Below are 24790 nucleotides of genomic sequence, written 5' to 3'. Positions count from 1 at the left end.
GGGGGAACCTTTAAAAATAATTTTGAAAAATCATCCGAGTAATGGCTCTTCCTTGTAGTGCTCCGTGCTCTTTTTAAGGCACTTTCGTGGAGAGGCAGAGGGCTATTCCACGCAGTAATCACCTTGTTTTCATTAATGTCAGTCAACGCAAATTAAGCGTGGAGATGGAATCCAGAAAGCGTGGCGTTGGCCATGGGGCTGGGCGGCAGCCCGGTGCCCGGCTGGGAGAAAGCGAGGCTCTGCCCCCGAGCGGTGCTCCCTCCGGCAGTGCAGGGGTGGGAGCCAGGCGGCTGCCGGCTGGAGGGGGCCCGGGGACAGCGGGCAGGGCCGGGCTGCACTCAGCAGGTAATCGGGGAGGAATTCGTGGCGAGCACCGAGGAGCTCGCTGATATCAGGGACTTCTGTAGAAACTTCTCTGGGTAGTAATTCCCAATCGCCACTGATGGTATTTTGTCGTGGCTGTCGTGCAACCCGTGGTTGCTGAAGCTGGTCTAAGCATCTCCCTCCTGCTTTCAATTACTTACATTTCAGAACACCTTTCAGGCTGAAAATTTCCAAGCTTAATCTTTGCCTGAAGGTTCTCTCCTCCACCTCCCCCTTCTTTTAATTGAGTTTGAGATAAGGTGATCCAGTTAGGGTTGTTTTTAAAGGTAAAGTCTTCAAGGAAGGGAGTCAAACATTGTCAGAAAGAAAGGCACTGTTTAAAGCACCAGAAAAGTATATTTAAGGGGGGAATATGATTAGCTTAGGGGTTTTTACTTGCTATTTTTATTTAGTAAGTACCTGGAGCTGTATGGTGAAGGGGTTTGATTTGATGAGTCTCAAAAACTTAATTAAATCTTTTTACTTATTTGTATTTCTCCCCATTAAGGTCAGTGTTGGGCTGTGCAGAACAGGTTAAAGTGGAGGCACGCTTCTGCCTGGCTCCAAGGAGTGATGCTCACACATGTGGCGCGAGCCTTCACAATGGATTTCTGCTGCCAGTAGTTTGCTTGAGGTTTAATCTGGTTTTGTGGTTTCAGCATGCATGGTTCCTTGCAACTGGTTTTCTTTTTTTTTTGGTGGTGGTGTTTTCCCCCTGATTCACTCACTGAGCAGGTTTCAAAAGTTTATACTGAAGTCATTATGCTGCAATATTCTAGATACCCTCACTTCCTGCTGAATTCAGTGAGCCAGAGTGCATGCTTCACTGCAGCCCTCTGCTCCCCCTGCAGTGGGGGAAATAGGACTTGGGGGCAGTCCTGCTTAAGTCATGTGGCACCTACTGCCCCTAGAGCAGAGGTGGGATTCTGAAGCCAGGAGAGACAAAAAGTAGAATGAAGCAAAGGTCTTGGTGCACAACCTACTGAACATGTGCAGGAAAAGGGTTTTGCTTTCAAGATGCGTCCTGCAGTGCCTGCCCCAGGTTTGCTGTTAAACTGCTGGAAAGTGTTGTTTTAAGTCGAAGTTTTACGTATGTGGATAAAATATCTCCATTTTGCTCAAGAGTGGTAACGATCCTGGAAAGCAAGGTGGCAGGTGTATGCACAGTAAAACAGAAAGCAGCTCCTGAAGGGCGTATGAGGCTGCAGCTCTGTTTGAAGCAGTGTTTCTGCAGAAGGAGAGCTCCGAGAGGCTGCGTGGCGGTGAGCAGCAGGCAGTGGGCTGTGCTGCCAAGGAGAGCCTCTGTGAGAGCGTGCATGAAACAGTTCCTGGTCCTGAGTTTCGTTTTTATTTCTTAACCAAAACCAAATGGATACTCAAGGATTAAAGAAGGGGGAGGGTAAATTAAAGCTAATTCCCTCCTCTTAACCCATTTCCCTTCTTTTCATATACAAAGTGTTGTACAAAACAGTCAGTAGATACAGAGAATGGAGCAAGATTGAAAAGCGGGCTGACTTTAGTACAGCTGGGAAGAACATCTAGATGATAGGATACAGTTCCAAGAGGGCTGAAAAAAGATTTCGTGCATTGCATAGGGTCAGCTTTTCTAGTTTCTGTCTTCCAGTGTCTGTTGTGTCTTCCTTTTAGAACACTTGCTGCTGGTAATGAGATGCTTCTCCATTCAAAAATGTAGATAAGAAGTTGTATGACAACTTCTAAGTGAAATGGTGACCCCTATTGCTTGAGACCTGTGTATTGTTATTTAAAAAGGCTTTCATGAAAGTTCCTAGGTCTTGTTCCCCCACCGGGCTAATCTCAAGTGATTTTTAAAAAGAGTTTAAACACTGAAACAAAGTGCATTAAATTGGTTCATTCTGGCTGTAGTGAAACCAGGCTGAGCTAGTCCAAGCTGTGTGATTTTTCCCATACAGTTGTGGTTTTTTCAAAAACTTACTTTCTTTTCTGATGTCAGATAAAGCCTGCCACCATTTTATGAAAACTCATTTTTAAGTTTTGCACCTAGTTATGAAACAGGATCTTAATGAATGAAAAGGAAAATTCCTTTCTTTTTATTATTCTGTGCAAAGAAAATGGAAGTAAGAGAAGCATTTTAAAAAATATTTTTTTATTGTTTTTCCTGGAGGCATTCCATAGGGTTAAGTCCCCCCCACTGCCTTGCAGGCAATATTCTCATTATAACTGTCTATAATTTTGACCTAGTTGGGACTAAAAGATTTAGCTCTTGATTAGCTTTTTAGCAGTATTTGCTGAGGATTATAGCAGTCAGTGGGATTGCTCCAGCTTTATTACTGAAAGCAAAACTTAAGATACTGGCCTTACAGCCAGCTTTTGGTTTTGCACATGAGTTAAAAGAGAAATCAACTCAAGTCACAATCAGCTTCAGGATGCACTATTACTGTCTGGGGCAGTTCCCTGCTAACCCTCCTGTACTCATTACCCACATTACTTTATAGGGACTGTCCTGACTGGCTCTACTCTCAAGAAGGGACTGTGGGGGAGGGGTCCCATCTGACTTGGAATTCAGAAGAGACCACTGAAGTCAGTTTTCCTCTCCAGGATGACGAGAACTTACAAGTTATTGCTAAGCCATTAGATCTGTATTTGATAATCCTGCAATTGACATGGGTGTTTTGGTAATAGGATTTCTTGGTTTGAAATGTGACTGTCCCGAAGAAGTTACATGAGGCAATTTGCAACTCCTGCTGGCATCAACACGACAGCACTGCCTGCCATTTACATGGAAAAGGGAGGGTAAAACATTCTGTAGTGCTACAGAAAACAAATCTTGGATACTGAGCTTGTAGCTACCTAATTCTGGGATGCTGGATGTGGCAAAGTAAACATAAAAGCAACAACATAAAGTAGTTTTACTAGAAACTTTGTTTTTTCTTTCTTTTCTTTTCTTTTTTTTTTTTTTTTAATCTAGCAATTGTGGTTATTGTGGCAGAGCAGAACTCATCAGGAGTATGGGGGTTTCTTCAAGGGGAAGCAAAGCCCTGATGCTGACAGGCATTTCTCCCAAGAGGCTACTGTCACCTCGGGTGCTCTGTTCCAGATGGGTAAAACTGGAGTCCAGTATTAAAAGAAAAGAAAAACAGATACACATCCTTTAGAGAGCTACTGCACAGATGTCTTCTAAAGAAAAATTCTTTCCAGTGACAAAATTGAAACAAAATGCATAAAGTTGCTACTGTTTTCCATATGTCCCTGTATTGTCTCTGACAAATGCCAACAGCCTTTTCCATCACAGTACTACCTCAGTATTATGTATTCCTTCCAGACAGGTGTGGAGGTTTTGTTTGTTTGTTTGCTTCTTTGTTTTGTTGCTGTTTTGTTTTTGTTCTTCTTCAGTCTTGAAGCACCTGTGTTGAAATCTCTAAATGCAGGTAAAGACATCACATAATCATGATTTTAAAGAAAAATTAAGTTTTGTAAGATTGTTATAAATGAAGCTTCTGATTGGTAATATTGCAAATAATGCTTCCCAAACTTCTACAACAGCAGTGGCAAATGTTCATGTAGAAAAGTAGCATGAACAAAGCTTTAAACACATTCAGTATCTTCAAAAATCCAGTTGCAGTTTCCATTCTTGATCTCCTGTTTTCTCTCCCCCTTCTACTTCTGTTTCAGAGCTGATAAAGAGAAAAGGCTTTATTTCCTTTCTTCTGCTCCCCTCATGATTCACACATTTCCATGCTACCTGGCCCTTATTTGCTTGCGCTCTTCCTTGCTCTCCTGGTTATGGTGTCTGAAAGTGGCTCACATTTCCTCTCCTTCCACTGTTATGTAGCACTGTACACTAATGGCTACCAATGGGCTATCTGCTGCTTGTTTGCAGCTGGCTTTGCAGCCCTCCAGGCTGTTCTTTGGAGCCTGTTTTCATCAAAACCACAAGAAAGTGGGCAGCCCTTTGCAGAGTGCCAGCAGCTGTTTCATGGACCTGTTAACATGCTGCTGATGCCTCTTTGATGCTCAGTTTGTGGGGTGACTGGTAATGGCCATATCCCTCTTCCTCCATGCTGCTCCAGAAAAGGGTAAGGGAAGGAAAGCACTCAAATTACTCTAACTTCAGGTTTGTATTTGGTGTATTTCAGTGTCCAAGCCAACTTTTGTGGAGCACTTCTGTGAGAACTGTTTGGGTCTTTTAGGAATGGCTTTTGAAACATTACCTGCAACTACGGATGGCTGTACGTGTGTATTTAGTCACTGTGGGTCATGTCTCCTCCTGCAATGCCATTAGCTTGTTTGATGTGAGTGGTTAGCTTTGTTTTCTGACATGACCTTAGAAGTGCCTTGAGCCTTTTGCTGTACTGCAATGCTGACTCCAAAATGATGTTTGAGCGCATGGAAAAAGTGCTGCCTCAGTAATGTTAGTTTGGTGTGCTCCTGTAAGATGCAGATGAGATACAGAATGATCACAGCATGTTTACATAGACACATGACATACGGGATTTACATTTTGTAGCACAGAAGATCTTTCGGCTTACTGCAGAACAGATGAGCTGGGCTTCAAAGAGCTTTAAATAAGCTGCTCAGAAGAGAGTGGGGAGTTACTGTTAGGTTTTTCAAGTATTGTGACTGTGCAGCCTGTTGATGGCTGTGACAGAATTAGAGACGAGTTTGCTGCCAGCATGCTGGCTAGGAGCAGTGGGAGCTGGTAGTCCTGTGCAGCAGCCATGTACGGTGGATCTACTACACCCTTTGTGCTTAGATGGGTTCTTGTCGCCTGGGGATGTGTTCTTGCAGAGCCTGCCCTTTGCAAGCCCCATGCCGCTGTTTGCCCAACGCAAGCTGAACCTGGGCACCATGGTAGTGTTATGAGTTTCTGAGGGCTAGGTAGGCTGGGTTGCATCAGCAGGGCTCTGCCTTCCTTCAGTGGAGCTCAGACTGGGCTGTGGGTAAGCCCAGCCATGGTAACATCTCTCTGCTGGCTTCACCGCGGGATGGAGGTCATGTGGAAGACAGTGCTCAGTTTCTCTTGCCTTTTGAAGTGGTGGGGTTTGGGCCTGGCAGCACTCTTCTTCCTTTTTCTTCCTTTAGGAGCTCTTTTTACTTCCTTTAGAGATAAACTATGTATTTAACAGAATTTATTTATATTTAAACAAACGAAGAAGGAAAAGCAACCCATCTTTCGGAAAATTGCTCTGGAGCCAGAAGAGTCTGTTGTCTCCTCTGAGATGTATGGGTTGTGCTTGGGAGTTTGGACGCTTTTTCATCAGTCATATTTGAAGACAAAAGCTTAGGATAAACATTATGGTGTTTTGTTGATGGCAAATATGGTAGTGGTCATGATCATGAAACAGAGGTGATTTCTTGCATAATACATTTGACATTGCTGGAAAGGACCACGGCTTGCAATCTAGTACAGCGTGCTTGTACATGATCCCAGGAAATAACATTTGGAAAGGCAATTCTTCCATGATCCAGTTACCCCCGTGAATACAAATTAAAAGTCTTTAGAGAGGTATAGTTATTTCTCCTATTTTAACCTGGATATGTACTATGATGGGCAGCCAGTGGATGAGATGTCCTGGTGCTGGTGTATGGGTGCCTGTAGCACCAGCTGAACTCAGCTTTGTTGTTTTTTGTTTCTCAAATGACCATACAGTAATAGCTTTCTGCTCCACAGCATATCTGAAGTTGTAAATTTTAGCTGTCCTTACCCAAGGAGAGCGGTGGTTAACAAACCACCAATAAGACTGAGAATGTTCAAACATCTTAAAATTGATGTAAAATGGTAAATAGGAATCGCTGCATGATCAGCTGAACTTTGTTCACTTCTTTATTAGTTTTCTAGGCATTTAGGCAAGCTTTCCATTTTGCAGTCCACTAATACTTTCAAAGCTTTCGTGCTGATTTTGCTTAATGTCTGATGCTGGTATTTCAAGTTCTAGCTATGTATTTTTGATCAGTCAGCTTAATATACATGCTTTCTCCATTAATTAGATTTACATTAATGTTATTTTATCTTTTTCTGTTTCAGAGTTGACTCTGTATTGCTACAGAGACCCGCAATGGGAGTGTGCAGTTTTCTGTTGAAAAATTCTCTCAAGAGCTCATGATTTTTTTCCATCTCTCCTCTTAACATTTCTACTACTCCGCAGACATGGCTCACCACGCAAGGCCTTCCAGATTAGCCAAAAAGGAAGAGATAGGCAAAAAGAAAACTAACCAGGGTAAAAAGAAATCTAGCCAAGTGAGAAAGAAAACCACAAAGACTTCCACAAAAGCTGTTAGTTCTGGAAAAGGCAAAAAGCCGGCACAAGAAAAAGATGTTAAGAAAAAGCAGCAAGAAAAGAAACCAATCATGAGCTCTTCAGGTAGATTTCTCAGGAGCAGTGTCACCAGAACCTTGTCTGGAACACCTTGGGTGAGTTTGGAGAAAACTGACAATATCCTCTTTCATAGCCAGGAAGCTTTCAACATCAATGGTTTTACAATGTCTCTTCGTAACCGATCATTCTCCCGTAGATTTTCTCAAGCTCCAACAATTGCAAAACCCAGAAAAGCTGCAGCACAAAAAAAGCTAGAAACAAAGGAAAGACATGAACAAGCTCTGGCAGTAGTAGAAGACAAAAATGTTGAAGCATCCGAAAATGTGTTGGAACAGAATTTAGCACAAGATGAATTAGCTTCTCTGCCTGGAGAGGATATTCCGTGCAGTGTAGATGAAGAGCCTGCTGCCATGTGTGCTGGTCAAGAAGAGGAGGGAGAAATACCTGAAATGAAGAACTCTGTTCCAAGCACCCAAGTGACTGATGATAATACAGCAGAGTCAGAGGTGGAGTATGAGCACGAAGACCTGCCCTGTGAGCAGACGCTCATTGATCTCAATGCAAGTAGTGCAGCTGAAGCATCTGCTGAAGATGCTGCATTGGTGCTTCCGTCTTCTGATTCCATAACCACCTCTGAACCAAACTCGAAGATGTGTATAGAGACTCCCTTCGACCTGGTGCCTAACAGTAAAGAACCTGACTCTGATTCTATTGATACCTCAGACCCCAGTTCAGCTGTGCTGTTAGAAGAGTTGATCCCACTTGCTGAATCCCACATTGAAGCAGAGTCAGACCTGGTGCTAGCCAGTGAAGAATGCTACTCGAATTCTGCACCCACAGTTACCTCTGAGTTAAATTCACAAGAATGTTTAGAAGATTTGAGCTCATTTTCAGAGTCCTGCATAAAAGCAGATGGGAATTTGAAGTCTGAGAATGAAGATCTTGGTTCACATGAAGCTGCCACTGGATCAAATTCACTTTTACATTTTGAAAGTGTAAGTTCACTTGTGGAATCTGACATGAAACTCGTGGATTTTGTGCCCATTCACAAAGAGATTGACTCATGTTCAGATCTGAGATGTACAGTAGGGAATACAGAATCAGACTCAAAAAACATATTTACAGTAAGCGAACCAGTTTCCGATACCTCTTTAACCAATATTGAAGTGGAGGATATTGAACAATTTGTTACATGTATTGATGCAGAGACATTAATTTTGAATTCAGGTTATGTCCCCGCTTTATCATCAGATATAGAAAAAAGAGCAGTCGATGAACTCTCCAGTGAGAGTTCCAGAAAATTCTCTGAAGGTTTTGTTTCGGAGTTGCCTTCAAGCACAGAAATCTCTGTTCTTGCCTTAGAAAAAGCCATAAATGCAGATTTGCCAGTTGATTTGAGACTGCAGCAGAATGATTATTCATCACAGCTGGAAAGTGTTGGAATAAGCTTGAATTTGGTTCAGGACAACGTGAGCAACAGCACTCAAACAGTTGAGGCCTCAGGGCCATCCTCTCTTACAAATCCGGCTGGCAGTCACCCTCTTGCATATTCATCTCTGCTCCCTATGTTAGAGAAAAAGAAACGAAGGCGTTGTGGAGTCTGTGAGCCCTGTCTGCGGAAAACAAATTGTGAAGAATGCAGCTGTTGCAGGAAGCGCAAAACCAGTCACCGGATATGTAAAAAGAGAAAATGTGAAGAACTGAAAAAGCCACCGCCACCAATCACACTACCTCTTGAGGTAAGCCAGAAAAGTCTCAAATTAAGTCACGATTTGGAGGATTGAGGTATATCTGAAAACACTGCAGAGGGGGGTTGCTGTACAGATTTAGAGAACTTAGGGTTTCTTTTGGAGCTAGCAAGTTACACTGACTTGCTATCCAGAGATGCGTAGAAGTGAACTAGAGTTACTAGTTACTAGAGGAAAAAAAATAAAAAAGAGAGGCAAGATTGGCTTTAACTCTGTGTTCCAAATACCGGTGTACTGGCTACAGCAATTGAAGGCATGAAAAGGTGAGAAGGATTTAAGTACAAAATGTGAGGAGTGGGGAAATGAGGGGATAGTCTTAGGATACCCTAAGTTCTTAGGGAAAGGGCTTGTGTTTCAAAACAGCTAAGAAAAAGAAGGTAAAAGGTAGAAGAAGGAAGGCTGTGTGGTCTTTAAAGTGATTTGCTTGTGATTACACATTTGGTAGAAACAAATCAATAAACTTCAGGATAGGATTAGAGCTGCCTTTTTCCCCTTTCACATCTCTCTGCCTTTCTAACTGTCTGTTCTTCTGTTTCTTTCATTTCATTTTTCCCGCCTCTCTTACTCTGTATATCTTACCACATATTCCCCACGTATTCTCTTTCTGTTCCTTACTCATTTTTCTGATCCATAAGTGTTTTATAACCCAGGTCATTACTTTTGGACCAAAGATGAGGGGAAAAGACATTCTGTATGCCCTTGTGATAACAGCCCTGGCCTTCTGAGAGATTTCAGTTCAAGATCAGGCTTTAAATCAGGTAAGTAGGGAATTGAACACAGATTTCCCATATCCCAGCTGAATTCCCTGACCTCTGAGCTGCAGTGTTAGCCTCTGCCTGCTCCTGGAAGTTCATATAGTTGAACAGAGACTGAGCCGTGGAGAGGGAGATGCTGTCGCAGTTGTTAAGTTGCTGGGACATTTGCCTTGGGATGTGGGAAACTCGGGTTCAAGTCTCTGCACCAGCATGTGCTCTGTGCTCTCTGAGCAGTTCACACGGCAGGGAATGCACCTGCAAAATATTTCTGAACAGCAGCTTCATTAAAACAGTGTGTTCTTACAACAGATAGAAATCCCAGTTTGCTGCGGAGCTCTCAGGAGACCTCCTGTTTCCAGCCCTCTGTCTGGTACTTGCTAAGGTTTGCAGATGTGCCTCTTCTGTTTTCACAGTAGGCAGGCAAAGAGAAGAGTCCCATAGCTGTGAAGGGTTATGATATGTGTACAGGCTTTGGGCAGGAAGTGTATTTTAAATTAAAATGCTTAGAGAAGAAGGTTTAAGCAGGTGGGCTTACAGTTCATTAAAAATCCTTTATGTCTCGACTGCTCATAGAGAGTGAAGTGAAGTGAGTGAAGGGACAACTAACATGTGACTTGAAGATGTAATTGAGCAATAAAGGTGATAGAGACTGATGCTGACTTCTTGCAGAAAGAGAGTAGCAACATTAAAACCTTGTTGGCTAAACACTGGCTAAGCAAGGTTTAGCCAATGGAGCTAAAGAAGCTTGTGGAAGAGAATTGATGGAACTGATGTAGGAAGTGATTGAAAAGCCATGATTTAGAAAAGGTTTTGGCAGGGTCAATGAAAGAAGCACTCCAGCTTTTCTGTCAACCTTTGTTTTCCAGGCAAAATGTTCTTCTTTTATTGTTGCTCAGTCTGACCTTCTCCTTGCAGATATGCTTTGCCCCTTCACCTCTTTCTTCTTCAGGCACTCTTTTTTCTTTCTTTACGAGGAATTTCTTGTTTATATTCCTTTGGCAGTTTATTTCTTGTGTGCTTTTGTTTTATTAAATTGGTCACATTTTGTTCAATGCATTTAGAGCTGCACCAGAGGCCTCTTTCATTACTTGTTAAATTTTGTATGAACTTTGAATACCGCATAGAGGAAATGAAGTATTCCTGACATTTAACAACATGTCAGGTATTTTCTCATAAAACTGTATTTGAATGAAACCTGGTGCCTGTTCAGATGTTCCTAGGAGCAAGTCTGGTCTCTCATATTCTATAGAAGCACCGCTCAGAGGAAAATGAAAGAGGAAACTATTTCTGCAGCGTGTGTGTTGTGAGAGTGCTTTGAAAATGTTGAGATATAGGGGGTGATGTGGGGGGATGGGAAGCACTGTGCAGGCAGCTATCCTTCAGATAAGACTTTAGCACTCTGAAAGGGAATCCCGTTGTGTTTTCCCAGACCAAGATGAGGTTGGGACTACAGCAGTTGAGATTTCCATGCCAGCGATGTGTCACAAATAGAGGGCAGCTGGGGAAAAAGTCTGTAGGTCTCTGTCCATGGTATAGAAAGGGAACAAAGCAATTAAAGAGAAAATAGGTTGGCTTCAGTGCATTCCTCGTTTGGAGGAGCTGTGCGTCTCTGTCTCGTGTTGGTGGAATGTAAGCATTTTTTAGAGGTGATTCACTGGGAGGAGGGTGTAAGGGGATAGACGTTCTCTGCGTGAGCATAGTTTAAACATTGATGTTTTGCCTTAAAGGGAATTATTTCTTTTGACTTTAACTAAACAATGCAGAAGTCGGCAAAGTGGATGAGAGCTGTGTGTTGAATGGCTCTAGGACAGCTGGTGCAGGGGTTCAAAAGTCCCTGCGTGCTGCTTTAAAAAGAAAAAAAAGCTTTTTAAAGAATAACAGCCACATAAACCTGAAGTGATATGTTACCGTGCTACCTTGTTGAATGGAATGAATTTTTCCAGGGTTCAGTGTGGGGAAGGTCCAGAATGGCAGTGCTGCTTCTCCAGCAGCACTACTGCAGGGAGCCTTGCTTAGGCATGGGTGGAGAAAATGACCTGCAGTATATAGGTAAAATGGTTGGGCGTCAGTGCTTTCTGGGGGAGCAGCCAGGTAAGTGAGAGGTGACAGTAGGCATTGAAAAGGAGAGGAAAAAGGTTTTATGCTGCATTATCGTCCCACTCTGGGTGAATAATGCAGGAACACTCCGCAGTGAAAAGAGCATTTTGACAAGTTCCACCTACACAGGAGTGTGGAAATTCTACATTTTCTCTTGTCTCCAAGACTGCCGTGTTCTGCAATAACATGGTACTTGCTGGAGGCTGTTTTGCAGCTATTTTCTACCAAAAAACGCATTTTATCTCAAGAGGTGGTCTGGTTTGCTGCTATTGCACCATCGTGCACACCTTGGCAGTGTGGATAGGTTGCAAGTCAGGGCTCGGTAGGTTGCAAAAGCAGCATAGGAGGGTGGTGCAGAATTTGTATTGCTTTCTCCTGGGGAAGAAGCATTAGCAGGGGCCGGCGTTGCTGAGTTGCCTGCATTTTGGGGCTGCACCCGGGAGGAGCCCTGTCCCACTGCCAGCCTCTCCTGGGGAGAGTTTGCCTGCACGTGGGTGACAGCGATGGCCCCGGAGGCACCGTGGGACCTGGCCTCACCCCGGTGCCCTGAGACATCTCATACAGCGGCAATAATCTGAGAAATGGGGAAATACGGAACAACGATACGGCCTGTTTCCTTCTGGGTTTTAACGTGCCGCCCAAAGCCCAGGCGTATTTAAGGAGCGTGCTGCAATTAGGGGAGGCTGGGAGCTTTCCAGCAGCCGCTCTTCTGTTTTGAATGGGAAATGCTGATTTAATGGAGAGCCCCGCAGCTGCTCTCTGTCTGGGCTGAGCCGTTTGGGGAAAGCTTCTGGGGGCCGACGTGAGATTCCGCTTGAACCTCACCGAGGGCAGAGGACCGTGCTGGCCGGGGCGCGGTGCACCTGGGCTGCAGGACCGGGGGCTCCCCTTCTGCGTAGATGCAGTTAAAGCCCCTCAGCGGCGCGGCATGGGCTCCCCCTCTCCGCCCCTCCCTCACGGTCGGCCGCGTGCACGCGCCGCGCGGGGGCCGTGTCCTCGCCTGACCCTGCGTGCCGCAGCCCTCGCGGGGGCCGCGCCTGAGCGCTCGCGACCCGCCGTGCGCGCGCCGAGGCGGGGGCGCGCGGGGGCGGCGCCGGCTCCGTGTCCGCGCCGCGTCTTGCCGGCGGCCGCCCGTACAGCAGCCCCTTTGTCCGGACGGGGCCAGCGCGAGGGAGGCCGCGGGGGGGCGCTGCGGTGCTGCGGCGTCCCATTGGCTGGGCCGGACATAGGCTTCGGGCGCGCGTGGCGCGCGGCCTCGTGAGGGGGCGGGGGGGGCGAGCGCCGCCGATCCCGCGGCTCGTGCCCGCGCCGCCGCGAGGGGAGGGGAGAGCTCCGCTGCGGCAGGAAGCAAGATGGCCGCCTGGTGGGCGCCGCCGTGAGGAATGCGGGGCACCAGCGAGGTCGGCTCCGGGGGGGCGGCGGGGCCTCTCCCCTCTGCCGTCTCCGGCGTCGCCGCGTGTCGGGGTGGCGGCGGAGGGGCCGCGTAGAACCGCCGCCGGCCCGCCGAGGTGCCGCATGTGAAGCACTCGGGTATTTGAGAAATATTGCAGTTCGATAATAAAACTGGAGGCGTCTGCTTTTGTGACCACCGCTTATTCTGCAATTTGATGTTTTTTTAGGTTCTAACTGAAAACAAAAGACCTCAGAGGAGGAAGCAAAGAGTTTTTAAGGTAACCGATGATTGCTTTAATATTTCTCCCTCACGTTAAGCGGCGTTTGTCGTCACGTACAGCAGGAGATCGAGGGTTAAGCGCTGGGACGCGGCGCTTCCAGCCCTTCAGCGGCTTAGCTAATTTTAACGGCACAGAACATTTTCTTTTTTTTGCCTTTCCCTGTCCCCCTCCCCCCATCCCCCATCCCAGCATGTTGCACACACACCGGAGCCTCTGTGCGGGGCGCTGCGGCCGGGACGTTGGCTTCCCATTGTGCTGTGAGCCGCTTCGCCCTCCGTGTTCCTTCCCCACTCGCAGAAGTACCGGCTGAATGCTGGGGGTGTTCAGCGTTCGGATCGGAGGGCGAGGAGTCTTTGCTATCACGTAAACTGAATTAATGGCATAGGAAGCTTCATGCTTCAGTTACGGTGGTTTTGATTTCCTTTTTTCTTTAAACTTTAGAACGCCTCAAGTGAAACTGAAAATTCTATAAACTTACTGGGGCCTTCGGTTCACGTGGTAAGGTTTCGACAGGGCTCTTAAGATGGCTATCTTGCATAGTAACAAAAGATTGGTGCTTCAACTCAACTGTTTCAGCTTGTTGTAACAAAATATGAGTGTACTACACTTGTGCCTAACAGGTAGCAGATTCCTACTGCATTTCTCAGTTTGCTTTTATTCTGTGTAGAAATAAGTTCTGATTTCTGTTCTTTCAAACTAAAATACTAAAGGGTGGATGCTGAAACTGTGAAAAGAAGCTAAAGAAAATGAGAAGTATGTGATGTTTTTGAACTTACTTGACAATTTTTTTCTTGACACAGAGTGCAGCTGAACGGGATCTAAGTTAGTTTAGCATTGTTTCAGTACAGAAACATTTCAGAAATTGTTGGACGTGGTGAATGTGATAAATGCTGAATGCAGTGTGATTTTATTTGAAATCATCACGACTCCATAGCAGCTTTGTCTTCACTGTTACATGTCAGAGAAACTTGCTCAGTGGAGTCCTAAGTTTGCAAGACAAAGTTAAGTAAAAAGTTAAGAATAAGTAAGGAGAAAATAAGCTTTCTTGGCTTGCAAGTGTATCTGACCTCTGTGTGTCTCTCTGTGGGTGTAGCTGTGCAAACCATCTCCCCATATGCCTACAGGAATGGTGACTATACAGCAATAATAAGTGTTCTTCTTTTATAACACTTATTAATCCATGACATTTAAATATTTCATTAAGTCATAGATGTGCTCTTAATTGCTTAATTTTAGTGACTGCCTCTTCTGCAGGATAGTGCATAGATGTAGTTAAAACTTCAGCTTTTGTTCATTTTGTGCAGTTAAAAAGATAGTGTGTGAAATAAAAACTTCTTGTAAACCAGTCATTCTGTTTTGCAGTGTGGAATTGGTGTACACTTGTAAAAGTAGGAGGCATCTTTCTGTCTTAGGTATATCTGTTGTGTTAGATGTCTGTCCACAGTCAGGGTTCATAGTGAGTCTTCACATTTTCTCTTGAACTTATTTTACCACTGTTTCTTGTTTGATGGCAGGGGAAGTTGCTATGTAATATGATGCTGTCATTCCTATCCTTTCCAAAAAGCCTTCTGAACGGGTTTTTTTTTTTTTTTTCTTGGCTCTTAAATGGAAAAAGGCTCGTCTGTTTTTGTGTGTGTGCATAGTATCATATGTTAGTCATTGGACTTGTGTTTATTTCTGGTTTGACTTTTCCTATGCTGAATTGATTCTGCAGCGTTTCTTTCCCCTTTGGTTTTAGAATGTTCTTTCAGTTTGCTGGTATTTTGTCTTGTGGTGCTGAATCGCATTGGCTGAGTTGATGCACTTGTGTGCACCAAGTAGGGCGTGGCGCCCCTGAAGGCGTCTCATGGAAGAGGCTGGGTTGGTGCTGGGGAGGTTTTGCTCTGTTTTTGGTGGGGTGAGTCGGTCATGTTAAATTAGGTTGCATTTCTGTCTACTGCAGGAAACTTGAGAAACCCCAGAAAGCTTCACCATTTACAGTCTTCTTCACAATGGCACTTTAGAAATATGACGTTCTGGTGTATGACTGGCCTGCCTTATTGGTGGGACTGCTGTGTGGAGTGGTGCTCTATCTACTGAATTATAACCTCAGTCTTTGTTTTAACTGTCAGGGGTGGTCGAGTGAAGCTAAGCAGTGACATGTCAAAAAAAATTAATAGATGTTTTGAATTATTGTTAATATTTTTTCATTGTTTCACTGGAGTTTTAATTGTGTTTTGCTTCAAAAAAGGATTGTAGACTTTCTGAAAGAGGAATGTGTAGCACTGTGCTCCAGTGATAGGTGGAGTTTGTATTTTTCCAGTCATCCTAAGTTTGTATAGATGCACATTTATTTATTTGAGGAGTTAGCAGTTCCTCTAATTATACTTCTACGAACCAGCGTATTTATGAATTCTTCTGCACCAGGTTAAAATAAGCAATGCTTTCCTGTTGAAAACAAAGTTTGACAGATACGAACATTATAAACAAAAGTGACAAATACTGTTATGTTGTAGCTTTTATTAACTGTTTTCTCATGTCCGTGAAAAGCATGCATGCACTGCTTTTTCCTAGCTATTGAAAGAGGAGTCATTTAGGAAATTCTCTGCCACACTTAGTGCCATAAAACTGTGCTTCGTTCTCCATGCTTATTTTGAAAGGATGTCCAAAATATGCATCTCTTTTAGTGAGCAAATGGTTTTTGAAGAAAGAGTCATCATGAGTTCATAGAAATAGATAACAAAGGAGGAGCGCTCATGGTTTTTGTTCCAAATTATCTTGTATGTTATCCCTAGTTAAGCAGAAACTTCTTACATTTTATCACTGATAATGGAAAATCTAGAAAGAAGGGATTGGTACTTAAGAATTTGCCTGCCTGCATTTCAGAAGGCATGTTGTGCATCCTGCTTCATTCTCCCTTTAGCAGTGCACTCCCTCAATTTGGGCAGTGCAGCACACCTCTTCACCTCTTCTTAACAATGTTGGAGGTCACGTGCAAATTTATAAATGCAGCTTGGGCAAACAGGACAGTTGAAGAAGGCATCGCGTTGTCAAGGAGATCTACAGTTAGCAGTAGCACCAGTAAGGAAGCTGCCTCCAGGTCAAGATATAGCTGATGAAGAGGCACAGTCTGTGGTCTTTCTAGTGGGCTCTGGGGAGCTACGGCCACCATTTGGATGGCTGCAGATGTTTGCTGCATTCATGGAGTTTTTAAAAACCAACCGACAAACTGAAAGGGGGGGGAAAAAAGACCGAAGAGAGAAATCCACAGTAGTACATGCAGTGCTGAGTGAGTATTGTGACTGCATGTGCCCATTCTTTGTTCTCTGCCTGATTCAGTTTGTGTGTTTATGCATAAACGCTGTAGTGGTGATCTGTGTACAAGGAAAGTGTAGACAACACCTGCAAAACTCTAAAATCAACTCGGTTTAAGTCAAACTAAGAGCAAGAGCTTAGTTAATATCTAGAACTTTGGGTTTGTTGGTAAACCTTGTGCTTAAGAGCTAGTGGGAGTCTCATTTCCATCAAAGCTACAAATACATACTTGAGCACCCTCTTTGATTTTTCTCCTGGATGTGTACAAAGCATGCTATTTCATATCAAAAACAATGTTCAGATATGAAGTTGCTGTTAGCCCTTTTTAAAGTGTGATTTGTTTTGCTGCTTACATTGCACTATTTCAACCTAATGTATGTGTTAATAAAAGTTAAGAGAAGCAACTGCAATGTGCACGCTAATGCTTTGAATGAGCATGACTTGAATGGATTTTTGAACATCTAAATGTAATTTTTTTTTTAGCACAAAATGCCTGCCAGAATATTTAGCTGGAAGTAATTCAACTTATTTTTTTTCTTTTTTAAAATAAGATATCAACAAGTCAGTGGATGAAATTGCAGTGCTGTGGAATTTGACAGAGGAAGAAGACAGAATAATGGGAGTTGGAAGGGATGTTGTACAGAAGACATGCTTTGTGTTTTTTAAAGGAACTTAATCATCTTGGAACGCACTCATTTGGAAAATACCAATTAAAATTGCTTTGAGTACTGGTTGGATATATCTGCCTACTCCTGTGCCTTTTTGCTCCCTTTTCCATAGGGAGTTTGCTTTTGGCACATGAATAGCTTACACAAATTATCCAACTCTTACTTTTAGAACTGCGGTAACTAAGGAGTAGCTCAGCAGTTGAATGCTTTTAATTTTGAAATAATTTGTTTCACAAATGGTACCTAAATTATTATTTTTAAGGACCTTTTTGATAGCTGGATGTGTGTCTAAATGGAATTAATTTTTTTTTTTTTGTTGTGCTTAATAGGCTCATGTACCTCAGGTGAAGTAAGCAGACATGATTGTGGTAATAAATTACCACAGTTTGTGCAGTCTCCCGTGCTTCCTCATGAGTAACTGTATTTCCTCTGTATGGTACCATTAAGACTTCACCTGGATATAGACATTTTTTTGAATGGAATCTTAAGAAAGAAGGTCTTTTGTAAATGGTCTGTAAATTTGTTATCTTACTCCATGTCTTGGGGAGAGGGGAGGGCGTGAAGCCAGTCCCTGGTGGGCTTTTAGCTGTGGTGCTGATGGGGCTGAGCAGGATGCAGAGATGCTCTTCTCTTACAGCCCTTGTCCTACAGAGCTCCCTGTCAGTGCTACTTCCTCTCCTTTCCGGAATTGGAAGCATCCTCCAACTCCTTGCTGGCTGCATGAAGCAGCTGTGGGGGTAGTAACGCTCCTCTGCTTGCTCAGGGAGTGCTGGAGGCAGAGGCACAGTGAGGCTGGGCCAGGTAGAGCCTGGTAGTTAGAGTGTTGGGGGTTGCATGTGCTTTGAATCACTATTTGTTTAGATCTTGCTTGTCGCTATGTGTGGGATGCTGAAAGTTTCACTGTGTTGAATTTAGAGGAAAGAGCTTCTTTAGAATGCCTGTGATCAAAAATGTTAGTATCAGTGAAGTAACGTTTGTGGGAAGGAAGAAAATTGTGTCAGCGTGTGCAAGTAAGGCAGGTTTATAGGTATGTCTGAGAGTAGTTTAGATAATTCCAAGAAGTTTTAACAGCACTAAATAAATTCTGCTTGCTTATTCTGGTGATGTTTTGTTGATACTAGTTATTAATTATGGAACTGAGAACTATTGAATACTTGCTATATGTAATTTAGACAAATAAATACTTGAAATAGCTTTGCAGATTCCAGTATTCAGTTGCCAATTTTTGATGTTTGATACTCATACATTTATAGATAATAAAAGTATCTAGAAAATGTGAAAATGAATGTTATTCGTTTAGAACCCTATCCCACATTGCTAAGCAAGTTTTTTGTTGCTTTCAGTAACTGTTGCAGGAGGAAACCCAGTTAGAAGTCTCCACCATACTTGAATGGGACCAGATTTTCTTTTTTGTGTGCTTTTTCTTTCTCTGATATTACACTAAGATTTTTAGATATGACATTAATTAAAAAAATAAAATAAAATCTTGAAGAGAAGACAGCAGCAGGTTTTCCCATGGGCATTAGCAAGAGCCTTGGCTTTGTAAATACTGAAAGATTTAACTTTCACTACAGTAAATTTATATTTATAGGGTTTGATTTGGGAGATGAAAACAAAGGATCCATGCGTTCTTATCAAGGTGCTTTCCTTTGAAATGTCAGATACGTGAAACTTAACCATTATCAAGAAAAAAGAAAGCAGCAGTTACATAAAAGAAGACAACATAATCACTTGTCATTGATTTCTCAGGTTAGTGTATAGAACATGTTTGTCTTCTTGCCCCAGCACCTTAAGCATTCGGCCTTTAATGTCAGAATTTTTCGAAGCAGACTTCAAACTGAGTGCCATGTGCCTGGACACTCAATTCTGAATTCCTTTTTCAGCGCTCTTGTCCAAATTGTCCAGAGCATTTGATTAATGCTCTGTAGTAAAAATTTAAATTTCATTTTTGTAAAGTAAGATTTTGTTGACGTTGTAAATTAGAGTTGCCATGTATTTAAAAATGCAAAACATTTGGTTTTGTAACAGATGATCGTTGCCTGACCACTGTTATCACTGCAACCCAAACAGTCATTTTGGCAGTGCTGCTCCGGACCGTTGTTGTTCTGGCTTGTGAGTGGAAATTGGTCATCCTGTAAGGAGGCAGTGGATGTTATATATACGTAAATTCTGTTCTCAGCTTTCTTTAAAACTCTTAGTCTGCTGACTGGTAGAAAAGATGCATTATTTGTCATTTCTAGGCTTTTTTTTTCCCTCATGGGAATAAACAAAACATAGTTGCAGGATCCTGAATAGTGCCTTGTAGCTGGGTAGCCTGTCTGATCAGTATGACTGTCTAAATTGCCTTTCGCTGGTCCTCTCAATGTAGTTATCTCTGACTTGGTTATTCTTTTAGTCTATTGCCCTCTCATTGGCCTTAAACCAGACTAGAATGTACGTGCGACGTAGATGTTGGAATTTGGAAATGAGTTGGTGAATGACTTGTTTCAGTGCTTCTTTGGGAGCTGGGGCTGGTTAGCATTGTTAATTTACTGAGCTGTGTGTCCTGGGTAGACGTGGTCTGAGAGCTGCTGTGCCGGCGTGTAGCAGGTTGTGAATAATGCCAGTGGCTGTGGGACAGATGGTTAAGCACTCAAACTAAGTCCCTTGTTAAGGAGCTGAATGTCCTCCTACTTAGATTATAGGAACTGGGGCATTACCTGAAGCAGCAGTTCAGATCTTTAGTGAGTTGAAACAGAGGGCAAGGGGCTTACATTAGCTTGGTTCACGTACCCTAAAGCTGTGCAAGGTTTTTGTGATCATTTGCGCTTACACTCGGGGATTGTAAGACTGAATCAATTTATGATGATTGAAACATCATGTTTTCAAGTTTCTTTAGATATTTTTAACTTGTAAATTCCCATGGATGAAAATTGTGATGAAGCATCTAGTGACATGCTTAAAAGATTCTTTTTTTTTATTCTGTACCTCTACAAAAATGCGCAACATAATTTCAGTTCAGACTTCCCTCTCTTTAACTTAAAGTCATTGAGTCTTGTTATACTTTTGTCTGCTAGAACAAAGAGCCTTCTGTTATTAGCTTTCTTTTCTGTGCAGGCTTAGCAATAGTTTGTGGCCTTTCGATTTTCTTTGGTAAATTGTAGAAAGTGGACTTGAGGCTTTCACTTCGAGATACTTCAATCTTTTGTTTTTCTCATGGTCTTCCAAGACTTGTCCAGCATATCAATGTCTTGCTTGAATTGGGTATGCCAGGATTGGACGCTCTGCTCCACTGGCAGGTGTAGAAGTGCCAAATACGGGGTATAAAATAATCTGTCTTTTCCTAATTGCATTGTTATTTATGCACTGGAGAATCTTGCTAACTGTTTTGGCCATAAAGTTGCAAAAGGAGTTTCTATAGTTACTGTGCAGTGTTTTATGACCATGTTAATGCTCCTTCCAGGGTCATTGCTTTGTAAGATAAAATCTGTATTATGTACATACAGCCCAATGCCTTTGTTGTTAGATACACAGCTTCACTTTTATCTGTATTGAAATGTTTGCTTGCCAGCCAAAAAATCATGTCTCATTTTATCATTATTAGGCTATTTTTCTATCAGAATTAGTTTCACTTTTCTTCTGGGTCATTGCTAAGGACCTTATATAATACATAGCTGCGATAATTTTCCCAAGGACCCCATTAAGAACAATGCTGACTCTCAATTCAGAGTTACAGGCTTAAACGTATGGTGATGGCTTCATAAACAAACTGTAAGAGACAGGATGAGTAGCTAGGATGAGTAAGTTCAAAGACTGAATTTATTCCATCTGTACCTATTAATTAAAGCACATTAGGGGAGGGTTGTATTAGGGAATAGATATTGCTGGTGATTGTATGTATCCTTTTTCTTTTGTGGGTTGAGTGCTATGTTTCCCAAAGTTGTCAGTGTTTCTTTGAGTGTTCCATTATGACGTTGAAGATAAATGATTGAATAAATCAGAACATCATGTAGAACAAACAGAAAAACTCAAGCATGATACTAGTTTGTATTGGCTTCTGTAGCAGAAAAGATTCTGTAAGAAGTTTTCCTTTAACACCTCCTCTTCTGGGAGCCTGCGTTAGGGGAGCAGGGTGTCCATGGTGTGCTTTTTGTGGTTTTGTTTTGCACTTTCACTCCTTAGAGCACAGGGTTCATAGAAACAGAAATCTCAGTAATCTATTAAATACACTTCTCTGTGGGTCACGATATGAAACCTTCAGAGTCTGAATAAGTGTTTTGCACTTTGTTTGTTTGTTTATTTTTGCTAGCAACTGCATCCTTTAGGACCTTCTTGCAGAAGATCTTGTAGGTCTTCTTGTAAGTGGTCTCACTGAAGTGTTACATAAGATAAGCAGGAGAACTGTGGTAGTGGTGTGGGAGAGAGAAGTGAAAGGAATGAAGATACCACAATATAGTTGTTACTGTAGCTCATTCCGGATATAAATATAGATGACAAAATCCTCACACTGTTAGGTAGAGTGGATTTGCTAGCTGCTAAAAGATCCAGCGTCAAGTCTTGCTGGTAATTGAATGGGTGGGTTTGGGTGGGCTGGATATTCTGGGCCACAGGGGAGTTGTGAGTGAAGGGGGATCCATTCAGCAAAACACAATTGGGTGATTTTCTCCAGCTTCACAGAACTTAATGTTGCCTTGAGTTTCCATACAAACCTGCTTGCAATTTTTTACATCATTTTGCCAAGAGCAGTGATTGTTTGCTTTTGTTGCTGTAGCTTCTAAAATACGGAATTATGAGCGTGCTGTAAATGCTTGCCCAGTGCCATTGCTCCTGTGAGGAACAAACATACTATATGGGCAGGTTATGTTATATTATTGTAGGACCCAAATTGCTCTCTTTACGTGAAGATCTATGGGAAATGTGCTTTCTGTGAGCTGTTGTACAAGTGTGGTGTACTGAGAGACACATATCGTTTCATGGCCATGGTTAATATGTAATTGGTGATAATAGATGTAAGTTTCTGGTGAAGTTAATGGGAATGAGCCTCGGCTTGCAGCTGGGCCCCTACTTTGCTGTCCTTCTCTGTGGCCTGGTTACCTTCCCAGAAACTTGGTTCTGCCCGCAACCTTAGGCAGCAACTTTTTTGTTGTCTGCATTATGGTAGTCAGTGACCCTACATTTTCCACAGCATCTGTTCAAAACTATACACGGGGTGGCTTACTTGGTAGCACCTGACATAGATGAGTGTTTCCCCAGTCCGGTGCTTTCTGGCTCTTTATCCATATATTCTATCCCACATCTATCTTTATCCCTACATGATGGTACCTGTCACGGAGTTGATCAGATCAATGTATGTCCGTGACAGGGGCGACAGGCCTCTGCCCTCCCCCCCCACCCCAGTCCCACAAAAGTGGGAAGGAAGGAAGGGAGGAAAAAAAAACAGCGGCAATAATCTATGGAGGAAAACTTATTTTACTATAATATCGGAATACAAAATAACCAATATATACAATTTAGTTGAAATTGAGATTAATAAATTAGACAAGATAAGAGAGAGAGAGTTTCCGGGACCAATTCAAACCTGAAAAGCTTGGAACGGCCAGGAAAGCACCTCCAGCACCCACTGCAAGGCAGCAAGAGAGCGCCCCCCCCACCCGGAAGGGCTGGATCCCGTGACTGCTGTAACGTACAGGGATAGGTACTGGGATTGGGGCAGTGACACTTTAATGCCCCGTGCACTACATGATGTTTTGATGTGGAATACTGAAATCCAAAAACAAAAAAAACAAAAACATAGAACCATGACAGTCCCATACTTACACCTCTGTTAGGCAGCACCCACCCTGTATTCCATGGAGTTGCTACGTGTCCTGGTGGGCAGATGCTGGCGAATAGGAATACATTGCATAGGAGTAAATTGGTACTGGTCAGCTGGCTGGTTCTTGCTTACCTCCTGGTGAAGCACTGACATCTGACAGCTGGGCCATGAATAAAGTACCCTGTTCAAATATGAGGTGAAGTATGTTTGTTGTCTTTTTTTTCCCTCCCTCCCAAACAGTTTTTCTGGAAGAAATTTATTCTTAAGATATTAGAGTTCTGAGGTGGTTCCAGCATTCTACCAACCTGGAAGAGCATGCGTGGCCTGCTGCATGGCTGAAGATGCTGTATCAGGATCCAAACTTACCCAAAGCACTGCAGAGGAAAAGAGGTGCACAGTGCAAGCTCTCTTCACTCACCCATCCCTTTGCATTGTTGAATGTTGTTATGCTGGAAGAGCTACCTTTCAGGTCATCCTGGTTATTAGCACAAGCTAATAGGTGCAATCATTATTATCATGTGTTGAGAACTCTGCTCCTGTGGGGGTGGGAGAAGAATATAATTGGGATGTCTACTTAGGGGATGTAGGCTGTTGTGCAGCTTGTCAAGACTTGCTCTGAGAGCCATTTTGTCAGCATTTGATCTACATATCATCTGTTATTTCTGCTTTACAAGAATAATTACTGGCTGTTACCTTCAGTACAAAATGCATTATTACCACCTATGCAGACGTGAAGTGAGATACAAACCTGCAGTCTACTCTCAATTGTACAGAAAATGTGGAAAAGTCTTTAGGTTAGCCTTGACACTGTATTTTGATTGTGAATTACTGAAAGCTTTGCATTTCTTCACAGTTATGTTGTATTAAAAGAAAAATCAATGTTACGGTCTGACTCTTTTGAGAGTGATTTGCTGTAGCTGGCTTTTCATGTATGCTTGGAAGCATTACCGCATGCAGTGAAGTATGTATATAAGAAGAAAAAGATAAAATGTTGAAGTTTAAACAATCTAGCAATGACTACGGTGGGCTGTACTCTGTGGTTCTTCTCCTAATAACATTAATTATTGCAAAGTTTTATCTTGAGTATGATTTGCTAGTGTTCTATATATCCAGCTTAAGCAGTGCTCCCCTTCATGAGGAAGAGAGGAAATTACTTTCATTGATCCAGTTCATTCTACCACTTTCCATTACACTTGTACAGAAACTTTAGAAATCAATCGGATCAGTCTTCCGTGCTCAGCTTCCATGAATTTTGAAACTGTTGCTTGGAAGCATGGTATCCTTGACTGTAGTTTTCAGTCTTTGATTCAGGATTGGAAGATAGACTTCTCCAACCACGTTGTTCAGCTGCAAAAGCATTTGCTGAGCTATTGCTTTTGGTCTGCCAAACTTTGGCTGAGGAGAAGAATCGAATGACCTCTGCCCCTGCTAGTATGTCTGTATTTCTTTTTATACAGGGAAGCAGTAGCTTTACCTATTAAAAAGAAAAGGCCACAGGAAAGTCTGGTAAGAGAAGGAAAATTTAAAAAGGGTATATTTAGGACTCATTGCAGTACAGTAACAAAAGAAGAAAAGTAGCACAGTACTCAGAAGGGAGTTGATTTCTTTTTAAAATCAAATTTTATTATAATTAATTGCGAGGAAAAATAAAATATGAAACAGAACCAGTGATATGATTCAGCTGGTCTTTTTTTCTTCCTTGTTGCACGTAGGCAGCTTCCAGTTAGAAGTAGAAATTTCCAATGGAAATTATTGTATGTGTGAGGAATTTTATTAATAATGCCAGTTTGCTGCTAAGATCAATTGGGTCTTATGTGGACACAGCACTGCACTTGTATGCGTCTAGCAGGTAATGTACTGAGTATTTTCAAGCACAGTTTTACGTCAGATAAGAGTACTTTTCTGAGGAACAGCGTGGTTGACAGAGAAGTGGGACGTACTGCTGATGGTCATGCTTGAACTGTCCTCCTCTCCCTCCATCTCTCATTACTCATTTTGCAGACTTAAAGTTTTTTGTGGTTGTATTGAAAACCTGTAAGCTCTGAGGAGTGATTTTAATCTATTTGCTTCTACCTCCTCAGCTTCCTACTCAATTAAATAGC

The 24790-nt window shown here is 42.7% G+C and overlaps 1 protein-coding gene across 6 annotated transcripts in view; it reads left to right on the top strand.

Annotated features, from left to right (window-relative positions):
- Window positions 1-24790, top strand: part of TET1 (tet methylcytosine dioxygenase 1) — a 64010-nt gene that overhangs the window by 834 nt on the left and 38386 nt on the right. For 4 of the 6 annotated variants that reach the window (XM_052677979.1, XM_052677980.1, XM_052677983.1 and 1 more), the window contains exons 2-3: window positions 6368-8398; window positions 12879-12929. In XM_052677979.1, the coding sequence (XP_052533939.1) occupies window positions 6491-8398; window positions 12879-12929 (1959 nt within the window). In that variant the 5' untranslated portion in view covers window positions 6368-6490. Of the gene's footprint in view, window positions 1-6367; window positions 8399-12878; window positions 12930-24790 lie in introns of those variants that run through there. The other 2 variants (XM_052677982.1, XM_052677981.1) reach the window with 2 other exon arrangements.

This window comes from Tympanuchus pallidicinctus, unplaced genomic scaffold (genome assembly GCF_026119805.1).
Source record: "Tympanuchus pallidicinctus isolate F22 unplaced genomic scaffold, pur_lepc_1.0 scaffold16, whole genome shotgun sequence".
In the NCBI taxonomy this organism is placed as follows: Eukaryota; Metazoa; Chordata; class Aves; order Galliformes; family Phasianidae; genus Tympanuchus; species Tympanuchus pallidicinctus.
Note: the sequence above shows the minus strand (reverse complement) of the source record. Positions and strands in the feature narration are given on the sequence as shown.